The sequence below is a fragment of the Pteropus medius genome, unplaced genomic scaffold (genome assembly GCF_902729225.1).
Source record: "Pteropus medius unplaced genomic scaffold, Ma_sr-lr_union100, whole genome shotgun sequence".
NCBI classification, from domain to species: Eukaryota; Metazoa; Chordata; class Mammalia; order Chiroptera; family Pteropodidae; genus Pteropus; species Pteropus medius.
Genome location: NW_024349803.1, coordinates 14,234,783 through 14,260,468, shown reverse-complemented (window position 1 = coordinate 14,260,468; position 25,686 = coordinate 14,234,783). Strand labels below are relative to the sequence as shown.

The window sequence follows — 25,686 nt, the reverse complement described above, 5'->3', positions numbered from 1 at the left end:
GCTTCCGGGGTCGGACGCTCGCCTCCAGCTGGTCGAGGTGTGCTCTTCGGTGCCCTCTCGTGAAAATATCCGGAACTGCAGGTTCCGCGTTTTTCCTGAGCTCAGAGCTTCGTTGGCACTTTAGCGGGCGATTTTGTTTTTGGGGGGGGATACGTCGAGTTAGGTAGCCAGCAGCTATTGTGGCTATTCAGCACTTAAAATATGGCTATTGTGACTGAAGAACAATTTTTTAATTTGATTTCATTTTAATTGGTTTATATTAACAACTGAAGCCATGTGGAATATTTTTCTGTTAAACACGTCTTTATTGTTTTGGCCGACACACATTTCCCTTCAGATGCTGAAAAGTTAACATCAGAATTGACATGTGCTGTAATGTTATCCACATAGCCCAATTTTAAGACGTGTATTAGTAAGGCAAAATAACTCCTTAACGATTTTGATAGTTTTACATGTCGAAATGATATTTTGGATTTTTGTTTTAGGTGAAATATATTATTGAAGTTACTTTTACCCCTTTCTTTTTACTTTTTTAAATATGGCTACTAGAATAATTAAAATTACACCTGTGGCTCGCACTGCATTCCTGTTGGACAGTGCTGGTCCATCCAGATATAATGATTTTATATCTGAGAACCTCGACTCTGTCAATGACCTTTTTGACCTCCCAACTTCCCTTTATTCTTCTCTGGCCTGATCCACTGAAGAGAATTGCTGCTGGGATCCTGACGCTCCTGTCGAAAAAGGCAGACGCACACCTTCAGTGGCTGTAGTTATCTGCAGAATAAATTCCAGACTTTTCGTAGTGACAGCCTTCATTACTTTCCATCATTCATTCTTCACCCGGCATATCCAGGTCAGGGAAGAAAAACTGGTGATTCCGGGAGCAAGATGCTAATTTTTAAGGCTTTACTCTTATGCTACTGAGGCACAAGGAACAGACAAGAAAGTGGACTCTCTATACCCAGAGGGGATTAAGCAAAGCATATCTATATCTATATCTAGGTACCTATATCTATATCTAGGTATCTATATCTATATCTATATCTCTATATCTAGGTATCTAGGTATCTATATCTATATCTAAGTAAATAGATATATCTAGGTATCTAGGTATCTATATCTATATCTATATCTATATCTATATCTAGGTATCTATATCTATATCTAGGTATCTATATCTATATATCTCTATATCTAGGTATCTATATCTATATCTAAGTAAATAGATCTAAGTAAATAGATATAGATACCTAGATAGATCTAAGTAAATAGATATAGATATAGATACCTAGATACCTAGATATAGATACCTAGATATAGATCTATTTACTTAGATATAGATATAGATACCTAGATATAGAGATATAGATATATATATACACACACAAACCAGTTAGATTTAGATATAGATACAGATATAGATACAGATCTAGATATAGATACCTAGATACCTAGATATAGATATAGATACCTAGATATAGATATAGATACCTAGATATAGATATAGATACCTAGATACCTAGCTATAGCGATATAGATATATATATATACACACACAAACCTAACTGGTTATTCTTGAGTACTTTGCTACCCCTTGTTCTAAGCTGCGAGGCTCATTTTCTTTGTGCAATGTTGATGACTAACTGAAACTTCTTAAGGGAAGACCTACTTTTACCGCCCCACCCCCACACCAGCAAGGGTCCTATATCAATAACGAATTGGTGTATTTCAGAGGCTGCTCTCCGGCACTCTGGAGGTGGGGGCAGAGGTGAGACCTAGACTGAAAGCCTGCTGCCCCTTGCTCCACCTTCAGCGCGTATGTTGGCTTGGCTCTCCACTCAGAAGAAATGGCTGGGTTTCAAGGGCAGTTGGCACCCACCAGGTTTTCTTCCTCTGTATCTTGTCCTGCCACACTCACAATCCTGGAGCTTAGAGTCCCCCCATCCCCTCCGACCCTCCCATGTTCTTGGGGATGTGAAAAGAGCATCACCCATCAGCAGATGAGTGAAAGTTTGGAGCAGTAGTTTCTTCATGGCAGAGCTTGGAGGAGTGAATTCAAAAATAAAAGGGAAACTATCTGGTGAAAACATTATGTGTGACTTTAGTTCAGAACGAGTTCGTTAATGTCAGGTAAGGCCTCCCTGACCTGCTTGCAACTAGTAGAAGGTGATTTCGCTTTTATAACCTAACTCTTCCCAAGTTACACGTTGGGTCCCTCGAATCCAATCTGGCCTTCTTTTTTTCTTTTTTTCTGGTTTAGATATTAAGATTGTATGATGCTTTCCCATCTGAGTGGCTGTAGACACTGTCCAAGAAGTACATATATATCAATTTAGATACATGACCCCGTCTTAAAACTTTATTCACAACAACCTTTGACATCTGCGGGTTTCCACCATCCAGGAAGGAAAGGGCTGAAATAAACATGGGAAGCTGAGAACAAACGGGAGTGGTAGAATCTGCTTCAAAGGAAGTTTTGGTTTCCTGCTTCCGGGCAAGAGGAGATGAGCCTCACAGGGCCATGCACCTGGTCACTTCATTTGGAAGAAGATGGCTCGAATGGTGACGAGCACACCGGTGAGCTGCTCCCCATGCTTCCGGGGAAGCCAGCTCAGGGAGACCTTCCCTGTCGGCCTAGGGTCAGAACTGCTTCTGAAAATATCTAAATTCCTTCTACCATTGTCAAAGCGATGAGCCCACCTTGGCTTTTGGAAGCCGGTAGGGGGCAGAGAAGGACAATACCATGCACACACACCCTGTTGCCACAAACCCCTCCCCTCCAACTTCATGAGCCTCTTTATGACTAGTGGCCTCCCAGAGGGGCAAATGGGTGTGTTATCATGGTCTCCGTCTTATAACTAAGAGGCTCCTCCCATCTGAATATCCCCTCCCGCCCCAAACACACAGTCTGAAAGAGCAGCCTTCAGAGTCTTCCAGGGCAGGCAGGCATTCCCCCTGAGCAGTGGCAAAAGTCACCTTCTGTGCCAGGTCACAGATGGGCACAAACAGCAGGAGGAAGAAAATCTCAAATGGCTTTACCAGAAACTTTGGTAACGTTTGCTTTGGCCTTCGAAAGCGAGAAATATGCTTCTTCTTTCTGTACCAGTGACCTTTGCCTGCAGCCTCACTGAGCTGAGGATGACAGGGCGACCAGAGAGCGATGAGGTGGAACAGCTCCTGGGCTGGTTTCTGGAGTGGAAGGGAGGGACATTGGGCGTGGAGGGCTGCTGCGATTTCCCCATCCTCTGGAAAGATCAAGCTCCTGTTTTCCTGCTGGTTTCCCAATAAGAAAAACATAGGCTGCAATTTGGCGAAAAGTTCACAAACATAAGCACATGTTTTCTGAGCACGTGTTTCCCAGTGTCTGATAGTCTCCCTCACGGGAATGAGCGGAACCACTTGCCGATTCCCCAAAGACAAACGACTTGTCCCATCCGTGGAAGGCTTTCTTCATCTCTGGCACGTGGCTCCATCTGGAAATAAGCATTTCTGGGTGGTGGTGCATTTCATGCGTCATCTTGATGGGGCTCTAAGGTGGTGGTTTCATCTGAGTCCAATAGGAAAAATCACTTGTTCTCTGGTTTGATCCCAAAGCATTCTTTTAGATCCCATGAAACCAAGTCTGGACTCAAATATTTGTAGAATGAGGTTTTTCATCTTATGAAATGTGAAAGGGGTGACATCTAATGAATGCTATTTCTTAGCACTTAATTTGCATACAATTCACTTTTAATTTTGCCTCCTAGTGTAAAAGTGGAAATTCTCCAGTTTCAGGGAGGCAGTATCTCCAGGTGCAAGCAGTAACTCAGTTACAGGGAGGTGATAGCTCCAGGCGCCAGCCCCAAGAGAAGCACAACATTCCAAGGTGAAGATAATAAAACTGTCTACTAGGCCCTGTTTGATCTGAGAGTTCCCCAGATACATTCATCTTTGTACAAAACGTTAATGGCTAACTTCTGCTTCTTGTAATCTGCTTATACAAGGATGTAGTTGGAGGCTTTATAAGCTGCCTCCTCTAGAAGCTCGGGGCCGATCTCCTCTAACCCTGCGTGGTAGAGAGTCAGTCGCTGGCCGGCTAATAAAGGCTCATAATTCATCTCAATTGGCTCCGTGGGTCTCAGAATCATTCGCGCCACAACACTAGTTGGGTGTCTGTGTGTTTCCAGAAAATATCTCATTAAAATGCAATTTCTGCTTTCTCTTGAGTTGCCACTGATCAGAATTTCTTTCCCTGATTCTGCTCACTCTGGGGATTGTCAGCCAAACTTTATATGGGAAATGATCAGCAGGGTCAGTAAGACGGGAAGGGCCCCCAGATGTTGTCTCTAAGCCCTTCCCCGCCCCCCTCCCCGTTTGAGGGCCCCACCCCTCAATGTAGGACAACATAGGTAAGTGGGCTGAGCATCTTCTAAGATCAGGGGTCCAGGTTCAAAGTCTCTGTTCTGCCAGTAGCTGCTGTGGCCTTGGGCAGGGCATCCTGTATGTCAAGGTCTGTTTTCTCATCAGTCAAAGTGACACAAGACAGGGCAAATTTCCCCAAGTGACGAAGAGACCAAGCTCTGCACTCACCGAGAGAAGAGGGTCCTTTGTCGGAGAGTGTAGAAAGAATTCAATACACACGCCATATTCGGAGTCAAAAGGGAAGTTTATCAGAAAAGGGAGAACACTCGACAGACAGAGTGTGGTCTCTCAGCGGCAGAGAGTGAGAGGGACGGTGAGAGAGACCCCGAGTGTTCAGGGAATTCAGTTTATATGTCATTCTTTAGTTCCCATTTCCTTTGATATGGACATACAGTGAGGAAGGGGAAAAGTATGTAGCCTGAAAAGGTAAGAATATGTAGAGTGAAAGGCCTGCTGGCAGTTCCAGTCCTTAATCCATAGGTTCTCCATGGTTTTAGCCATAGGGAATGACTTGGTTACTGTTTCCCCTTCATGGGTTTGGGGAGTGGGCTGTTAGCAATCTCAGCAGAAATCTTCCTTTGTCTTGCAGGCGTCCTCCTGGCCTGGCTGCAGGGCTGATCAGCATACTGCACTCTGATTGTGGCTTGATTAACATTTTAATTCTCTTGTCTCCTCCATACATTAAAAGGAGAGCAACAGGTCTAAGGCCCCTTCCAGCTCTCTCATTCTGGGACTCTGTGACCACCCTCAAGACTGCCTGGCATCTGCTAAGCAAGGAAACTCAGTGATAGGCTGGCTGGCATCACAGCCAGAGCTGACCAGCCAGGGCGCAGCTGGGAGAAGGGATGCCACATGTCGCTGCCCCACCAGCCATCCCAGACCTCTCTGCAGCACATCAAGCTGAGAGTTGCCAACTCAACCTCTTTAAAAAGGCAAGCCTTCCCCCTAGTAGGTGAACACTTGCCTGAATCTCAGACTCAGCCAATCAAAGCCTGTGTTTGTCCCTTGAGGACAGCAGCAAAATCCACTCCCTCCCCCTCAGCAGAAAAGCAGTGGGGGGGCAGAACTAGAAGGGGCTCTAGGCACTCTCAAGTTAGTAAATTACAAATGCGTTTGATTTGGGGAGCTGCCAGACGTATTTTTCTTTGTGTTCACCAGGTTCCTGGAACAACTGGATCAATCTCAGAATGTTTTGTAGGCCAGGGTCCCCAAGGTGACCAACAATTACCAGGAGCCAGAGTGGATAACCTCAGTCCCTGCATGTGAGGACAAGTAGCCCTGGATACCTCACCCTAATTCTTAACTATGTCTCGTCTCAGGGGCCAGTTCATTTATTCATTCAGCTCATACTAATTAAGCACATACTATGTGCCAGGGCTGTTCCAGGCTTTGAAGATACAGCAGTGAATAAAACAGATGAAGTCATACACTCCTGGGGCTTACATCCTAGTAGGTAAGTAATGGGTAATTTGCTTTCTATATCCCAGGCACCGCTCCAAGTGTTTCTCTGTTTTGTCTCTTCTAATATTTATTTATGTTCTCCCATATAAAGTCCAAATTCAAATTTTACCAAGTATACCAAAACTGTCCTTTATAGCATTTTGCCCCTGATCCAGAATCCAATTTAGGATCATATATTTCAGTTAGGTGTCATGTCTTTTTAGTGTCCTTTAATCTGGAACAGTTCTTCAGTGTTTCCTTGACTGACATACTTTAACAATATTTACCACACACGTACACTCAGACACATACACCAGAAGGAGCTCCAATTCTTTCTGTCCTACTGTAGGTGACTATTGTTACTGCCAGCTAGTGAATGGTAGGTGGCGGCAGAACACAGCTTCATAAGCCTGTAGAACCCTCGCATATAAATCAGAGTTATACATTTTACATATAGGCAAACAGAAGCACAGAACAGTTAAAATTGCTTTAACTTACACAGCTAGTACAAGGCTATATGCTATGTATTTTTGTTATCGTAATAATTATTAACCTTTTATGTGTACAAAGAGGTTTATGGGTTACAGATTGGACGTCGGGCAGTTCTGTGGAACCGGCAGGATGATGCCATTTATCCTCGTCACCATCTTCATCATCCTTGTCTTACAGATGACCTCTTTGACGCTCAGGGAGGTTAGTTTAGGCCAGCTTGTAAATGAAGGAGCAGGGCCCAGGACGGGACTTTTGAGGTATCCCTTGCAATGTCCCCTCAGGAAAGCCTGGCATGGTTTGGGATCCAGGGGTACATCCCATTTCACAAGTGTCGGCTGCTCCAAATGGTTTTTGCTGGATCAGAGAGAGAAAAGTCCTGGCAGGCAGCAGTCCGGAGGGGAAACTGCTCCCCAAGCCACACGCCAACCACAGAGCTGGTCCAATCCAGCTGAGCCCAGCATGGTGGCCCCTCCCACGCAGCTGGCTGCACTCAGAGTCTTGTCCTCCAGAGCTTGGCCTGCTCCAGGCTCGGCAGCTGGGCAGCCTGGTGGAGGAGCACAGAGCACAGGTGTAGAAGACAGGGGACCTGCTGGCTGATGCAGGAGGCAGGGCGGAACTCCCCTGGTTTGGTTTGGAGACATCAGGCTCTGGGATTCCAGTTTGGCAGCCTCTTAGGTTAACAATAATTGTCTTGAAGGACTCTCTGAAGGTCAACGAGAAAATGCTGGATGTGCTCAGCTCAAAGCAGGTGTCTCAAAACGTAAATGTCCCTCCATCCCCGTCTCCATATCCCCGCTGCCCTCATCATTTCAACTCAGCAAGTGTTGACTGAGTGCTTCATTGTGCTGCCAGTGTGAAAAATTTAAAAGCCGAAGTGAAGAGCACATTGTGTGGGTGGGTGTGTATAATAAAATAAAACTACGAGTTATGAATAAGAAAAGTAAAAGTGCTAACACTCAGATAAGTAGAGATCAAAGGGGAGGGCGGAATACACACATAAAAAGTGAGAGGGGAACCATTTGAATGAAAAATAGCGATCGATCTTCCAGGGTTCAAGGAAGGGCGGAGCCGTGGAATGGCACAGGTAGAGGGAGCAACGGGCAAGATGGAGACAGGTGGGTGAGGCTGGCTTTGCAGAGTTTTACAGGGCCTGTCGAAGAGTTTTTTGTTTGTTGTTTTGGGGTTTTTTTCCCCCTCTAGAAAGGGTTGCATTACAAAGTGATTTGACTTACAGTCTAATTCACCTTTTGTCTCACGGAGAAAGCATGTTGCAGAGCTGAAAAGTAGAAATTAAGCCTGTAAATCTGTTTTCGTTTCGTTTCGTTTCGTTTTGTTCTTTTATTGCCTCCGTCATTATCATTTATTATCCTATTGTCTCTCCACTTAATGTTTTTATTTTCATTTTGTTTTATACAACTCTGAAGCCATGATGCATTCTGAGGCTTTGCGTGCCTTTTCACTTTCTCACGGGTGTCTGTGACAGGTTGGGTTTCCCAAGAAACGGAGTCTGAGATGGAGGCTGGTGTTAGGAAGTTTTCCTGAGTCTGCCGCTGGGATCAACCCCGGGGAAGGAAGCATGGATGAGGAGAGAGAGAAGTCAGAGCTGCACTGCAGAATTAACGCGAATTTTTGCTGACTCTGTCCTTCAAAGCTATCCCAACTGGGATGAGGGGACTAGGACATTCTACAAGTAAATCGATCATGGGATGTAGCCCACTCTCTAAAGGGGGCAAAAAAGCAATCCCCAGGGAGGCTGAGAACTGAATGTTATCTGCCGATGGCTCTCCCAGCAGCTGGAGTAAAAAGTTCTTCACTCCCGAGGGAGGACCTGGTGGCACATCACAGCATTCACTACTTAGTCTTTTATTTAATAGAAGTCGATGTCAAAGCAGTCAAAGTTAATTTATGGTTAATATTTTTGAATTTCGTTTAAGACATCTTTCCTTACAAAAAGGTCATGAAGGTCTTTTATATTACTATTTAGAAGCTTCATTTTATTCCTTTGTCTTGTTCGTATTTGATGCTTTTTATTTAAAAATTTACGAAATGCTTTATGTGACCATCATTTCTAACGAATGTCTTCACTGGATATAAAATTCTAGTTTGGCGTTTAGCTCTTTAGAGGAGGTATCATTTCTTTTTCACTTCAATTGCTGCTCTTTTGAAGATAATGTCTTTTTTAAAAATCTGGATGCTTTTAAGATTTTCTCTTTGTTTTTGGTTTTTATCAATTTCCGACATGCCTGGGCGTGAAGTTATTCATTCTACTTGGGACTTCCTGACTATTTATTTCTCTTCATGTGGTTCTTTAACATGGGAACATCCTCAACCATTATATTTTCTAATATTGCTTTTTCTATTCTCCTTTTAGGACTCGAAAATACATGTTAGTGTCTATTGTTTTATGCTCTATTTCTCTCGCTCTCTCCATTATATTTTTCTTTTCCTTTTCCTTTCCTTTTTTTTCAGTCTCTCTATGCTTTATTTTTCTTGCCTATCTCCCAGTTTACTAATTTCCTCTCAGCTATGTCTAATCCGTTGAAGTTCTTAATTTTAATTATTTTATTTTTCACTTTTAGAGTTTCTAGTTAGTAATTTTCAAATATATGATCTCCTCTATAAAAAATTATACTTTCCAGTTCCCTGCTAAATTTTCAAGCCTTCCTTTTATCTAGGTGATCATAGTAAGCCTAGTTGTTTTAAAAATCTGTGTTTTGTCACATCCATATCTGGAATTCCTATTATAGGTCTGCTTCTATTGTCTGTTCCTTCTGGTCTTTTTTGTTAACGATCTCATGTCTTTTCATGTGTCTGGATATTTCTACTGTGTGCCAAAAATACAATAAAAAGTTTGAAAATATTTGGAAGCCTGCTGGTGGAATGATTCAGGTAGAGGATGATATTATCTTCCTCTAGAGGGGATTAATGTTTGATTTTGTCAGTTTCCTGGGGGAGCAGCAGCAACCTGGGATTCCCTCAAACCGATTTCTAAGGATTGAAAGCTAGGTTCTAGCTCTTCCAAGGGCTTCTCTTTTCCTGGTTCACACTAATCCTAAGGTATAGTTCTCAGAGTCCCAACTGAAAACAGAGGAGATTTACCAGCATTCTGTTTTGTAAAGTACTGAGGTCCAACTTTAAACTTCCTTTCCTTATGTGTTAATCAAATGCTACTCAGATTCTCAGCCTTGCAGAAACCCATTCTGAAATTGGCACCTATCTCCAAGGGAGAAACAGATCCAAACACTGGGTTCAGCTTTCTGGGTTTATGTCTTCTCCAAGGTGTCTCATGGATAAGACATCTCCTTTATGTCTTATCCATGAATTCTGAAGCAGTTGGATACAAATATATTTTTAACTTTTGTCCAGCTTTTACACTCTTTTTTTACCTAGTCTGACAGTACCAAGGGTGAAAGTCAGAATTTATTTTCCTTGCATTTTTCCTTGCAAAAATGAGCCTAGACTTGAAAACACTTTTCAAAATGGAAGAAGCCAGACACAAAAGACCACACACTGTATGATTCCATTTATATGAAGTATCCAGAATAAGAAATTCCACAGAGACAGTGCAAATTAGTGCTTGGGGAAGAGGGAGTCTTAGAGGGATGATCACTAATAGGTATGGAACTTCCTTTTGGAGTGTTGAAAAGGTTCTGAAACTGGATAGTCAATTCGATAAAAAGGCATAACAATCCTATATTTGTATGCGCCTAATGAATAGCTTCAAGGTATATATGGCAAAAATTATCTGAGTCAAAATAAAAAGAGACAAATAATCACAGTTAGAAATTTTAATATACCTTTCTCAATGACTCATAGAATAAGCAAACAGAAAAATCAGCAAGAATATAGAAGATTTGAACAATCTGATTAATCAGCTGCAGCCTACAACTACATAATACACGTATTCTTTTCAAATATACATGAAACATTTACAATATTCTGGGTCATAAAACAATTTTCAATAAATTTCAAAAAATCTGAATGCATACATGTATGTTCTCTGAGAACAGTGGAAACTCAAACTAGAAATGAAAACATAAACATATTAGAAATCCCCAAATGTTTGGAAATTTTTTAGTAATTTACTTCTAAACAATTAATGATTCAAAAAAGAATTCACAATAGAAAAGTAGAAAATAATTTAAATTGAAAATATATTATGTCAAATGTATGAGATATAGCCAAAGTAGTGCTTAGAGGGAATTTTGTAGCTTTAAAGGCATTTTTCAGAAATGAACAAAGGTCGAGATTCAATAATGTAAGGTTCCATTTCAAGAAGCTAGAATAAAACAGCAAATTAAACCCCCCCAAAACCAGATAAGATAAAGATAAGAGCAAAAATTAATAAAAAGACAAAAATAGAAAATCAACAAAATCAAAAGCTGGTTCTTTAAAATGATTGGTAAAATTGATAAACCCCATAAAACTTATCAGGAAAAAAGAGATAAAAACACAAATGACCAATATTATCAATGAAAAGGGACATTACATCAGATCCTCCTGCATTAAAAAGACTATGAGAATATATTAGGGAGAACCTTATGAAAATATGTTTGACAACTTAGATAAAGTGGGAAAAATTCCTTAAAAATCTCAACTTTCCAAAAGTGAGACAAACAAAAATGGAAAATCTGAATAATCTCTATCTGCCAAGAATTTGAATGCATAACTTGAAATCTTTCTACAGAGAAACCACAATGGCTTCACTAATTAATTTCACCAAACATTTAAAGAAGAAATAACACCAAATTTTTTACACAAACTGTTCCAGAGAGTAGTGGAAAAGGAAATACTTCTCAACACATTTTTTTGGAGGCCAAACCTGACCAGGACATTGTAAGAAGGGAAAATTACAGGACAATATCTCTCGTGAACACAGATACAAAAAATCCTAAGGGAATTCAATTATTTATGAAAATGATCATGATCAAGAGGTCATTTTTATTGCCAAAGAACACACAGGTTGGTTTAACATAAGAAAATCAATCAATGTAGTTTACCAAGTTAACAGAATAACGGAGGAAAGCTATACGATTCCCTCAATGGATAAGAAAAAAGCATTTGATAAAATTTAAATTCATATATAAAGACACTCAAAAACTCATAACAGATATTACACTTAAAAGTGTAATATGTAGGCTATCTTCAGAAGATAATCAAGGCTTCAAAAGTTGAGAAGATTAACTTGCAATGGTAGGAGCTCATTTAATATGAACTATATCGTGTGTCTGTAACCACATTTCTGAGAGCATTCCTTCGTGGCACCTCAGACTCTGATATAAATCATGTTTTCCTTTTGAAAGAAGAGTGGTGATGAAAGCAGAGGCCCCCTTTGCGGTACATTCCTCACAAAATGTAGTCCGTGGTTGCAGAACGGAAAGAAGATGATCTTTCGCAGCTTTCTCTGGGGATTTGTCTCCCCAGGAAGAGGGAGATGTGGTTGTAAATTTTCCAAAATATTTCTGAGAGATGTTTCTTGAACTTCTCACCCATGAAAGCATAGATGATAGGGTTCACACAGCAGTGAGTGAAGGAAATGGTTTCTGTGACATGGGTGGCATAGATCAGCCTCTGGCTCGTGACGCATCCATCCAAGATGTGCATGTTGTGCAGGGAAGTGAGGAAGAGGATCACATTGAATGGGACCCAGAAGAGTAAAGATGTAATGACCACAGTGAGCACCAGCTTGATGGCCTTGGTCTTGTTGTGGTTTTGGCAATTCTTCAGCTGGAGCAGGATACTAATGTAGCAGAACAGAAGGATGGTGAAGGGGATCAACAGGCCTAAGATGTTCATTTCAAAGTGAATGAAGAACTTCCACTTCAAAGTCTGTTGATTGTAAGATGAATAACACTGTAGGATGCCATCTTCAGAGGCCACTTGGTAAAATACTAGCGGTGGGCTGGCGGCCAAGATAGCAGTCAGCCATACTACCAAGCTCAGGGCTGTGCCCATCCTGGCTGTCCTCACTTTCATGGCATACACAGCGTGGACAATTGCCAGGTACCTGTCCAAGCTTATGAGGGTGATAAAGAACATGCTGCTGAAGAAGCCAATGTAATAAAAGCCAGAGACCACCTTGCACATTATAGTTCCAAACACCCACTCGTAGAGCTGATAGTGAGTCTGAAATGGAATGGAGAAGACAAAAAGCAGGTCAGACAGGGCCAGGTTCAAGAGGTACACATCTGTGATGCTTCTTAACTTCTTGCAGATGACAAGGACCAGGATGACCAGGCTGTTTCCCAGAAGACCGAGTACAAACAGGATGCAGTAAAAGATGGCAAGAAGTGACTTGCTATTTCTGTGGATGAGTTCCCCATCACAGGGGCTTGTGATGGTATTAGGATAGTAGTCGTCAGTAACTGTCACGTTAGGCTCGAGTGTATAATCCATCAAGGCAGGAGGACTTGGTCACAGAGGCACCTAAGAGACATTTATTCCTTTAAAATATTTTTATTTAAAAATGTGGACGGAACATGGCTCCTTTCCCCTCCCCTCCCCATCAAATTCACATGTTGAAGTCCTAAAGCCATGTATGGACTAAATGTTTATGCCCCCCTCCCCAAAATTCAAAATGGATCGTAGCTCAAGTCTCACACATACCTGATTTAGATGATGTCTAGATGAGACTTTTTGATTCGAATTGATGCTGAAATAAGACTAGTCTATTAACACTTTTCGAAAATTGAAAACTGCCCTGGCTGACTAATACTTGGCTGACTAATAGGCGGGGGTGGGGGGGACAAGAAAAGCGAAATTTAAAAAGGACTTTTAAATACCTATAGTTTCACCATCTATAATTAGCAACGAATAATATATTGTCATATTTGCTTCTGGTTCTTTTTTCTTCCTTTTCTTTCTCCCTCCCTTCCTTTCTTCCTTTCTAATGTAACAAAGATTAAAGTTCACTTTAACTATACAGCTTAACCCCACACCACGGGAGCAATTACTAAAACCAATTTTGTATTTTTTTAAACAATCTCTCCCTGTACTTTTACATACTATATGTCTCCATCAACAATATATAATACTGTTTTGTGTTCACTTTTAACTTACATAAATGGCATAACATCACATCTCTCATTTTCTGTCTTGTTTTTCTTCTCCGGGTATGTTGTTTTAGAAATACAGCTAAGCGATACTAAAAAGTTTAGCTCATTCTTTTAGCTGCTTTCATAAGCACCATAAATAATTAATTTTAAAATGCAATAGAAAAAATGATCCCAATCCTACTAGCAACAAACATTACGAGGCTTATTAAGAACAAACCTGATAAAAACTGCAATTCAGTTATGTAAAATATTATAAAACTTCGTAGATAGATGTAAAAGAAGACATGATTAAAAGGAAATATATACTATATTTATGGAAAGGAAGATTCAACATTTAAAGCATGATAATTCTTCTCAAACTGATATATACATTCAAGGCACTTTCAATCTAGATTTATTATTTTTCAAGGCATTCGATCGTTGAACACTCAGAATCCCTATCTACTATGCCACCTCTCTATAATTTGAAATGCCAAACAAGTTAGCCATTTTTTAAAATATTAATTTCATTTAAGTATTTACTCCCAAGTAGATTTTTTTAAAAACTAGTTTCTGAAGTATAAAAATGGGTCTTTTTACAATTTTTTGTGGCGTCTCTCAAAACTCCACCCCCTGCCACATCTTCTTTTTTGTCTTTTAAAGTTTTTTTTTTTTTAAACAAGTTTTAGTTCATCTTTCTATCCTAGAATATGAGTTGGTCCTCAATCCATTCTCTTTTCCAGAGCCTTCCTAATGACACCCAATCCACACGCCACCTTGATCTTTTTCAGTAAAATTCATGAGAAGTAGCAACTATCTACCATCTATTACGGTGGGCCAGGAATCTTAGATGCGCGACATTTATTTCTATTGCATCTCTAGGAAGCTGGCACGAATATGTCTTTTCCATTTCTGGAGTAACAATTACATCTGAATTTCAGAGAGCTTCAATCCACAGAGAGTGAGATGACAGAGCTAAGACTCGAAAACACATCTGTTAACTCCAAACTATTTTTCTTTTCCATATTTCTCTAATTTGTGGATAGAGTAAAAAGCTCCAGTCTTGCGGAGTCTAGGCCACTAGGCTTCCAAGTTCTAGATTACTTTATAGCAAAGAAAACTTGAGCTTGTTTTTCAAACTGAGCTTTGGGTCCTTTGTCTATGAAACAGGGCTCATAAAGCTTTTCAGGGTTTAGCGAAAATAGAGTAAAACCATTTAAGTTAACATCGAGTCAGCGATGAACTTCTGATTGCCAACTTTCTGCCTTGAGTACAAAAGCCACTTGTCCTTCTGCCGTCTGATATAAGCATTGTATCCACACGAGGACAGGTTCCCCCATGACACCTGGTGACCCCTGGTAATATGAAGGATCTTTTCTCCCACTCTTATAAGAACTTTAGCTCCCTCCTAACATCCTTCAGACAACAACAGCAAGGCTTGCTTTCCTCAGCCAGAGTCACAGGCAGCCACTAAGCCATAGATAGGGTTTGTGCACTCTTGGGGACATGGCAAAGATTAAAAAAAATTCACCTCTTGTTCAAGAACTTTGAAGTATCAGCCTCCCCTTTGCCTCTTTCCCAAAGACATAGAAGTGTCCCTACTTCCTTAGGTTGTTCTTCCCCAAGGATGCTTAGTAATACATACCTTAATTAGAGCCTTTGTTTCAGTTGCTAATTTCTTCTTCTCAGAGTCTGCACTCTCAGGTGTGTTTGTGCCTAGTAACAGCTCCTTTGTAGATATCTATCTGTGGTGGGTGGAAGAGTAGAGTTGGGCTTACTATTTTTTTCTGTTGTTACTTTAAGTTTTGAGAATAATCTCACCAAAGAACAACTACAGATGGCAAATTTGCATACAAAAAATGTGCTCAACGCTTTATGTCATTAGAGAATTATAAATTAAAACAAAAGTGACTGGAAACCATAAAACTCTTAGAAGAAAACATAAGCAATAAGCTTTCAGGCATCAGTGTTAGCAATATTTTTTTAGACCAGTTTCCTCAGGCAAGGGCAACAAAAGCAAAAATAAATAAGTGGGATTCCATCAAACTCAAATCTTTTGCACAGTGAAGGAAGTCATCAACAGAATGAAAAGGCAACCCGTTGATGGGAGCAGATATTTGCAAATTCTGCATCTGATAAGGAGTTATTATCTAAAATTCAAAAATAACTTATACAATTTAATATTAAAAAAACAACCCGATTAAAGACTCAAAATAACAAGTGTTGGTGAGGGTGTGGAGAAAAGGGGACCTTTGTGCATTGTTGGTAGGAATGATAATTGGTGTAGCCACTATGAAAACCAGTATGGAGTTTCCTCAAAAAAGTAAAAATGGAACTACCACACAGGCCAGCAATTCCACTCATCGGTATTTATCAAAGAAAACAAAAACACTAATTCAAAGAGATATATGCACCCCTATGTTCATTGCAGCACTGTTTACAATAGCCAAGATATGGAAGCAACCTAAGTGCCTATCAACAGAGGATTAGATAAAGAAGATGCGGTACCTATATATGATGGAATATTATTTGGCCACAAAGAAATGAATTCTAGACATTTGCAACAACATAGATAGACCTGGAGAGTATTATGCTAAGTGAAATAAATCAAACAGTAAGACAGATACTGTGCGATTTCATTTATTTGAGGAATCTGAAAAATAAAACAAATGAACAAACTGAACTAAACTAAAACTAACTCATAGATACAGGAAACAAACTGGTGATTACCAGTGGGAGAGGGGTTAGAGGGCTGGCGAAATAGGTAAAGGGAATTAAGAGGTAAAAACTTCCAGTTATAAGATAAATAAGTCATGGGGATCACTTCCAGCATAGTCAATAATAGTAATATAGCCAATAATATTGTAATAACTTTGCATGGTGATAAGGTGGTGACTAGACTTACTGTGTGATCATTTTGTAATGTATATGAGTATTGAATAAAATTAATTCTTTACACCTAAAGCTGGGATACTGCGTGTCCTAGCAATAAAAGAGTGAGATACCACCATACTTTGATTAGAATGGCTAAAATCCAAAACACTCACAACACCAAATGCTGGAGAGGATGTAGAGCAAGACAAACTCATTTGTTGCTGGTGGGAATGCAAAATGGTATAGACAATTTGGAAGGCAATTTGGCAATTTCTTATAAAGCGAAAATGTGCTTATCATATAACCCAGTAATCATGTTCCTAAGTGTTTACCCAAATGAGTTGAAAACATATCCACACAAAAACCTGAGCATGACTATTTACGCCAGCTTTTTTATAGTTGCCAAAAAAATGGAAGCAATCAAGATGCCCTTCACTAGACGGATGGATAAACCAACTGTGGTGATGTATGCAATGGGATATTATTTAGTGATTAAAAAACAGCTTATCAAGCCACACCTTAAGTGTCCGTTACTAAGTGAAAAAGGGTTTGGAAGCTCCTCATGGAAACACCGGGGAGGGAAGTAAGCATTTCCACATACAGATGGCAGCCATTTCATTACTTTCACCTTTTACTTGCCTTTATCTGAAACTATAACTCTGCTTCTCATTGTTTTTCAAGGCAGTGACTTTTTTTTTTTTTTTTTTTTTTTAGAATACAGGCCAATTATTTTTTAGAATGTCCCTCAGTGTGAATTTGACTGACATTTCCTTATGATTAGATCTTGGTTAAACTTTTTTGGCAGAAATACCACAAAAATGATGTGTCCTTCTCAAGGGACACATGATGTCATTTACTCTCAATGTTGGTGATATTAACCTTGTTCATTTGATTAAAATGTCTGCCAGTAGTAAAGCTGATGCTTTCCCTTTTGTTATTGATAAACCATTTGTGGAGAGAGTCTTTGAGACCATGAAAATATCCTATTTCCCATCAAACTCTCATGAGGGTGCAGTTATGGAAGATTTTTCAAAGATGCATTTCACAAAAGATATGTATTAGAATATTAATAGCAATGATATTCATGGTAGACTACTGGCAACTACTTAAATATCCATCAATAGTAAAATAGATACATAGATTCTGGTATATTCACACAACAGAATACACTACAGCAATGTGAATGAATAATTAACAATTATACAAAATAGTATGGCTGAATCCCACAAACATAGTATTGCACAGATGAAGCCAGGCACAAAAACAGCATACTATATGATTCCACTTATACGAGGGACCAAAAACAGGTAAAACAAACTGATGGCATCAGGAATCAAAAGACTGGTTACTGCTGTGGGGTGAGTGATAAGATGTAAAGGGGCCCCTCGGGACAAATAAACAGAATTGAACTAGATAATACGTATGGCTTTCTTCAGCTCTCATTCATTCATACAAGAAACATTTGGGGAGCACTGGACTAGGTCTTGGGGATTCCAAGAAGAATGAGAGACAACCCGGCCCACTGAGGCCTCTCACCCCTCTGGCGTGGGTTGTTCTCGGCTTCAATGTGTCGCCCCAAGCCTCTGCTTTGTGCAAAGCACAGCCTATTCACCACCATCCAAAAAGAACGAAACAAAAAGCGATTCACTCCCACCAAGAATTCAGAAACTGCTGTACCGCCTCCCACGAGGTTTTGGTACTCTCTCCTCTTCCTTTCTCCTCCGAATTTCTCTCTGCACCTTGGTCTTCCTCATTCTCAGGATCAACACCAATTCTTCCTTTTGCACAGCAGTTCATTTCCTTTGCTCCCCCATCACTCAGATGTGTCCACCTCAAGTGCTATAGCTCTTCCAGACAAATCCAACAGCTACCTTAAGAGGATGCTTGGGATTCCATTTTCTTTACCTTATTGCAAGGCCAGATGCATTCACTCCCCTGACAGACCATATCTAGGGCTTCAGGAGCAAAAGTAATGGTGCCTGATTCTGCTTGGGCCTTCTGGGTGAGCTGGCCTTGAGGGATGGATGTGCCTTTGAGCAGAAAGTAAAGCATTATTGTAAGAAAAGCATTTTTCTGGGAGTCTCAGAGCCTGGGTTCTCATCCCAACTCCATCACCAAGTTGCCATGAAACTCTGAGAAAGCCACTGAATCTTCCTGAGTCATAGTCCAGTGTTTCCTCGCTTTAATGCACACAAATCACCTGGGAATCTTCTTCAACTGCAGAGCAGGATTCAGCAGGTCTGAGCCCAAGATTCTGCATCTCTAACCAGCTCCCGGGCATGCAGATGCCACTGGCTGCAGCTCACATGTTAACAAGGGGTTAGGATCTTCATCTGTAAAATGGACATAAAGCTTCCATGGGGAGGTTGTGACTTAATGAGATAATACGTGTGAAAGTGCTTGGAAAGCTTTGGTGTGTCTTAAAAATGTAATGGATTGTTATTGTTGTGGAGATAGGGTGTTTATGACTTGTCCAAAAAACTGGGAGTGTGACCCCCTGTATCTTCATGGCTTGATGCCTGAAGAGATGGCCACACCCAGCAGACACAGCAGCAGCTCAGTCCATCAGCAATGTCACTCAAATGGCATTCAGTGGAGAGGTCCCTGGAAAAGAAAGAGAGATGGCAAAGCAAGGGTGCTCTGTGGTGGCTGATAGACTTGCACAAGTGCCCAGTGACTTTTAAAGTTGATGGGGTGGGGGAAGAATCTTTGCAGAAACAGGAAGTCCTGCAAAAGAGCAAGGAAACACAGACATGCACACTGTCCAGACTCAGGGAGGGATTCTTGTTTCATATTTTCTTTAAAAGGCTAGAAGTCAATTAACCCCTGGCAGCTCCACATGGAGTTTCAAACACAGCCAGCCAGTAAAGATCGGGGCAGGTACACAAAGGGGAAAATGGTGGGGTAGAACAGGTGAGCTCCGGACCACTTTGGTATTGAGAACTCAGGACGCGGACACTTCACAGCCACCTGAGCCAGCATCTGAGAGCATTCTTGCCTCCTGGGCCCTGGGTCTGCACTTTCCACGCTGGCACGTTGCTCTCAGATGCTGCTCATTCTTGAGTAGGCGGCAGAGTGGACCACCAGATAGAAAGAGTTTAAATGACCCGCCTGAGTCGCAATGGGAGTTCCTGACAGAGCTGACTCCTGAGTCTTCAGCTTCATGCTGCCCATCAGAAATGCATGGGCAGGTGACCTGGGTGCCTCTGCTTACGGAGGCTGGGGAGTGACATGGGCTGGATGGTGTATCAAAATTGCCGGCACCTGGTGTGAGGAGTAATAGAAAAAGAACTAATATTTATTCATCACCAACGATGATGATATCAGGCTATATGTTAACTAACTTATCCTCACAGCTTCATGCAGATAATATTTCTGTTCATCAAACAACAACTACAAAGCTTCTTATATGGCGAATCACACAAAAGAAAGTGTCCGACAGACGTTTAATTGTCTCCTCGAAGGCCCCCATTACACGTTAGGCAACCTTAGAGAGTTTAAGCAACTTAACCAAAGTCACACGGCTAAGTGGAGATTAGACCTCAGGTCCCCCGGGCCCGGTGTTCTGCATTCTTTCTATCACATAGCACTGCCTGAGAAGTTGCTGGAAATAGAATAGGCTGGCTGTTAGGTAGAAGACTTACATTGAAGGGTCATTTGGCAAGGCGTTTGGGCAAAGCATTTCTAATATGTATCTGTGATGGCCTTAGGAGTCTTTCCGTCTTTAGGTAAAAAAAAAAAAAAGTATACTGGATTAGGTGGTATCCCCCAAAATGCATGTTCTTTGCGGAATCTCAGACTATGACCTTGTTTAGAACTAGGATTGTAACAGATTCTATTAACTAAGATGAGGTCACATTGGTAGGGTGGACCTTTAATTAAATATGACTGCTGCCCTACAAGAAAAAGAGAGGGGACATGGACATACAAACACATAGGGACGACAGCCATGTGATGACAGAGGCAGAAGATTGGAGTGATGCTTCTACAAGCCAAGGAACACCAAAGATTGCCCGCAACACCGGAAACTGAGAGAGACGGGCATGGAACAGGTTCTCCATTGGGTCTTCAGAAATAGAACAGCCCTGCTAACATTCTGATTTTGGACATGGGTCTTCAGAACTGTGAAAGAATAGATTTTTGTTGTTTTAAGCCACCCAGTTTTTGGTGCTCTGTAATGGCAGCCCTAGGAAAATAACATGAAACACACTTAAGAACTTTACAGAGCGACTGGTCTCAAAGCATTACCATCGTTGCCTTGTGCCGAATGAAAAAGGAAACTACTTTTAAAATGTGAAACTTGAGGGAGGAAAGCTTCGTCTGAGTGCCAAGGGACATTTCAGTTGATATGTTTATGCAGAATTTCCATTACAGATGCGGAGATGTCTGCTTGCGTTCACATTCGATGGGGACCTTTCTTTGCCTCCTTCTGCACAGATGATTCAAAGAAACCACAATCCCTTCAATGGGGCCTGCCCTAGCCTTTCTGGTGTTGTGCTAACCGCAGCTGGATGGTGGTTAGAGTGCAAGGGAGTTTTTACAAGCAGCCTTCTCGTGCACTGGCATGAGGTGAGTGGTGCAGGTGGAGTGGCCCTTCCTAGATGTTTCTAGCCTCACCCAGAGAGAATTCGATTGATCATCATCCTTTGTCCACCCAGTCATTAGCTCCTCAAACGCGTTTGTCTGCCATGCATAACAGTTACGAAGTAAATAACAGCTACAATGCTTACGCATTCTAAATAAGTATTAATCAATCTTAGCAGTTTATAGAATTACGGAGGAGTTAAAATATATATATATCAGCGTCAGGGTCCCATTCCAGACCAATGAAATCAGAATCCCTGAGTGTTTTGCAGATTCCTCCATGTGAGTCTCAGGGGCAGCTACAGTTGAGAACCACCGTTCTAGATCTTTGCTACTGGAAATGGGGTCCCTGGACCGAAGCATTGACATCATGTAGGAGCTTGCTAGAAATGCACAACCCTGGCCCCACCTTGGACCTGGTGAAGTTGACTCTGCATTTTAACTACAGATGATGTGTGCGCATTAAATTTGCAAGCCCTGAGCTAGACCGTCCCTTCCTTCTGTCTCCTCAGGTTAGAGAAATTCCTTACCACCCATCACCAGCCATCATGTGGGAGCCAGCTTTTCTCAGAGATGATGTTCAAGCTGTTCGATAACTCTGCTGGCCATAGACAGCTGGGACGGTAGTCCCATGGTGCCCTGGTCGATATCGATTTCGGTCTTACTATTAATATTCTAGTTTGTAGAGCTTTCTATCTCGGCTGCTGTGATTCTATCGCAACCTCTGGAGCCTCTTTGAAGGGGAGAGGCTGCAGCACGCACAACTTGGGTGTCTGCTCAGCTCCCGACGATCCCCTTTGCTTTGAAATTAGTTCATCCCACAGGGGATGGGCCCAACCCAGAATTCTGACCTCTACCCTTCAACCTAGAATGCAAGATGACAGCATGAGAGAAGCAAGCTCAACTACAAGTGTTCTCATGCTTACCCAAGAAGCAGGGTGTTTGGTTTGAAGATTGGGGCAATAGAAGAGAAACGGTGGGTACAACTTACATTTGATGAAGGATTTGGGCTTGGAACCCAAAAGATAACAGATGCAATTATGATTTTGTAGAAAATGAGGACTCTGGTGAAGAAATTATTTTAGGACACTGGTGTGGGTTTAGTACTATGCCAAGAAAACAAGTTTCTAAAGGCACTGAAACCCTAGCTCAGCATCTGCTTTCTCGGACCACTCCTGGCATCAACCGTTGCAAACTGGGTGCCCCAGGAAGCAAACTCCGAGATGCCGATTAGAGTGCAGGGAGTTTATTAAGGGGATCAACATCTACGGAAGGGAGGAGGGGGAGGCAAGCACTGGGGAATTGGGGGAAGTTGAGCTACGGTGCAGTCTCAATGAAAGCCTCGGCTCACCCCACAGGGAGCTCTGAAGATGAAATGACCCTTCTGAGATGTCTTAATTTGGGTTGAAGAAGCCGAGACTTTAGAACTTGGCATTGACCAGTCATTGCATGCAGGCTGTCCCAAGAAGGGGCTCTCTTCAGCCAAAACAATTCCAGAGAGAGCTGACAGCCAGGAGCCATCTGCCAGCAGCACTCCCAGAAGCTGGAGGAATAAGTCCTTTAGTCAGAAGGGAAGCAGGTGTGTGGGGTGTGGGGTGGGGTGCATCTTAATGTCCGCTGCAGTCTTTTTCACCTGGGTCACTCTTTCCTTTGCTGGGCAAAAAGGTTCTTACAGAAGACAGTGGAAGCAATGGCTCAGAGGCTACCTTCACATCTCACAATGGAGCTAACAAACAGCAAGGCTCAGAGCACACGAAGGACAGAGTAGCTGCTGAATTTCCTCTGACTGCAATAAGCCTGCATTCTAAGAAAATCAGTTCAGACTTGGCAAGCTGCTTGGTCAAATACAGGAAATCGCTATTACTGTGCCTTTTCTGGTTCCAGTTCTTCTAGCTGAGCTGGCTTGTGGGCAGGAGGAGAAACTAAAAAAAGGGAGGCAGGAGGAGAAACCAAGAAAGGAGGGGAAGAGGAGGAGGAAGGCTGAGGCCCAGAGGGGTGTGTGTAGGGGGCAGGACAGAGAGATGAACAAGGAGCAGAGCAATAGGAAAGGCACCAGTGAAAACTCAACCAGCATTGAAAACAGGACTACAGTCGGGGGGAACAGGGAGGAGACTTTGATTCCAGGAAGACTCAAATCTCCCACCATCTACCTCTCCACACATGCTTACTCACTGAACCTCAGCTCTCTGAAACCCACCTTCTGCCTGCTCTACAGCTGCACCCACACAGCAGCTCTTAGTTGAAACACGCATAACCTCCCTTCTAGCTGCATTTAGTTCCTGACAGTAAACCACAAACAGGCTTTCCACATTTGTAGGAGATTCTATTCAATGCCCCTGGTCAACTCAGCCTCCTAGCCTCCAAGACAACCATTTCACCCCAAATCCTCTGTTCTTATTCTCAGCCAGTGGCCTTGTTTCTTATTTAACCAAAAACAAACAAACAAAACAACAACAAACAAACAAACAAACAAGAATTAATCAAAGCAGCTTTTTCACACACTGCTGTCCCTTATTTATTTCGAGCTCAGCCCTTGAGCCTCTTCTCCTTTCTGTTACCCTACGAGGTGCAGCTGTCCATTCCCACGGCTTTAATACCATCGACAGGTTGGCGATGCCCACATCTATTCCCCACCTAGCCCATATGTCTTCCTTAAACTTTATTCATAATTGCAGCTACCTACTCGACAGTTCCATTTGAAGAATCTAAGTGTAATGTATCCCAAGCAAAACTCTTGATGCACATTCCACAAACCTGGGCTTCCCCCCTGGGATTTGCCTCTCATAAATGACATCTATATCCCCCAGTTGCTCAGGCCAAAAACATAATTCACTTTTAACTCCTCTCTTTGCTTCACACCACACATCCAATCCATCAGTGCATCCTGTTGCTTCTACCTTCAAAAGATATCTGAATCCACCAGCATCTCTCACTTGAGCTGTTGTGATAGCTTTCTGACTCTTCCCAGCTGTTCATTCCTTAACAGCCCCCGCCCTATGACACATGTATACTTTCTACTATATAGGCTGTTTTTTCAGAGAGGCAGTGTAAGCCAGAATGGATAAGAAAAGAGAAGGAAATTAAGAGTCACGGCTGTAGGCACCCTTAACTAGGGCTTGAATCCCAGCCCTGCCACTTACTACCTGTGGGACAATGGGACCTGGTACATATGTTCCTCATCTGTAAAATGAGTTCTTCCCTATATCTTAAGCTGTTGACTACAGAACAGCATTCATTGTTTATTAGCCATCCTCCTTCTTCTTTAGAATCTTCTTCCTATTATTATAAAAGAGTTAAGAAAAGTGGCCTGCTTAAAACTAAATATACCTACCGAGCTGGGTTGGTTGGGCCTGATTAGTACTTGGATGGGAGACTACCTAGGAAGACCAGGTACTGTAGGCATAAAAAATAAAAAAAAATAAGGGATTGTAAGCTGACAAGTTTCTTGCAATCTGCGAGATCAACCAAGGGTTGCCTCACCTAAAAAAAAAAAAAAAAAAAGTTAATAAATAAATAAGCAAACAAACAAACAAACCTAGATTTCCACTTTAGGGAAGATGGAATAAATGTACCTTTTCCCTATTCCTCCCACTAGACACAGTGAAAGCCCCAGAAAGAACTCTAGACACCTGTGGGACAATAACAAAATATTTAACATTTGTGCCATCGGACTCTTCAAAAGAGAGGAGAAAGTGCAGGGAGAAGGGGAGCTGAAAAAGTATTGGAAGTGGTAATGTCTGAGCACTTTTTAAATTGGCAAGGCATAAACTTACATATTCAAGAAGCCAAGGGAACCCCAAACAAGATAAAACCAAATAAATCCAAACCACAACGACACATCATGGGTCACACTTCTAAAAACTAAAAACAAGGGGGAAAATCTAAATGCAATAAGAGAGAAATAACACCTTATCTATAGTGGGAAAAAAAAAAAAATTCCGATCACGGTGAATTTCTCGTCAGAATCAATGGAGGCCAGAAAGAAGTAGCATGGCATTTCGCAAGTGCTAAAATCAAGACACTTTTTGAAGGAAAACTAAGAGAATTTGCTCCCAGCAGAGACCTATCCTGAAAGAATAACTAAAGAAAGGTCTCTAAAATGAGAAACCTTCAAACGTCAGGAAGGAAGGAAGAGTGAAAATATGGTGCATACATTTTTCCTCTCCTCTTGCGTTTTCTAAGTTGTTTGACAGTGAAGCAAAATTACAGCACTTCCTAATGTGGTTCTAAATGTATAGAGAGAACTATTTAAGGCGATTATGTTATAAACGGGGAACATAACGGGAAATAAGATTCCTACACTTCACTTGAGCCAGTAGACTCTGATGTTATGGATATATAACATAACACCTAGAGCAAACACTGAATGAACCATCCAAAGAGATATACTCAGAAACTCTAGAGATAAATTAAAACAGAATTCTTAAAATGCTCAATTAAGGTAGAAAAAAGAAAACGGAGAAACAGAAAATAAAACAGAAAACAAAAAATAAAGTGTTTAATAAAAATAAACATTGAACCCTTAAAATATCAAAAATTACGTTAGATGTATATGGTTTAAACACACCAATTAAAAGACGAGTTAGAAAACATGACCCAACTATGTGCTGTCTACAAGAAATTTATTTCAAATATAATGGTATAGGTAGATTGAAGTAAAAGGATGGATAAAGATATCCCATGCAAACATTGATCAAAAGACAGCAGAGTAACTATATTAGTATCAGATAAAGTAGACTTCTGAGCAAAGGAAATGATCAGAGACAGAGAGGAAATGATCAGAGACAGAGAGGGACTTTATATAATGATAAAAGAGTTAATCTACCAAAAAAGACAGCATTTGGAACTGTGCATGCAC

At 41.4% G+C, this 25,686-nt stretch overlaps 1 protein-coding gene across 1 annotated transcript; it reads right to left on the bottom strand.

Moving 5' to 3' along the window:
* Nucleotides 1-11,434: 11,434 nt before the first annotated feature.
* CCR8 (C-C motif chemokine receptor 8) lies at nucleotides 11,435-15,135 on the bottom strand. Its single transcript, XM_039836835.1, has 2 exons — nucleotides 15,016-15,135; nucleotides 11,435-12,762 (listed from the first exon to the last, which is right to left on the bottom strand). The coding sequence occupies exon 2, from the start codon at nucleotides 12,730-12,732 to the stop codon at nucleotides 11,683-11,685; it is 1,050 nt and encodes a 349-aa protein (XP_039692769.1). The 5' UTR covers nucleotides 12,733-12,762; nucleotides 15,016-15,135; the 3' UTR covers nucleotides 11,435-11,682.
* Between the last annotated feature and the right edge of the window lie 10,551 nt (nucleotides 15,136-25,686).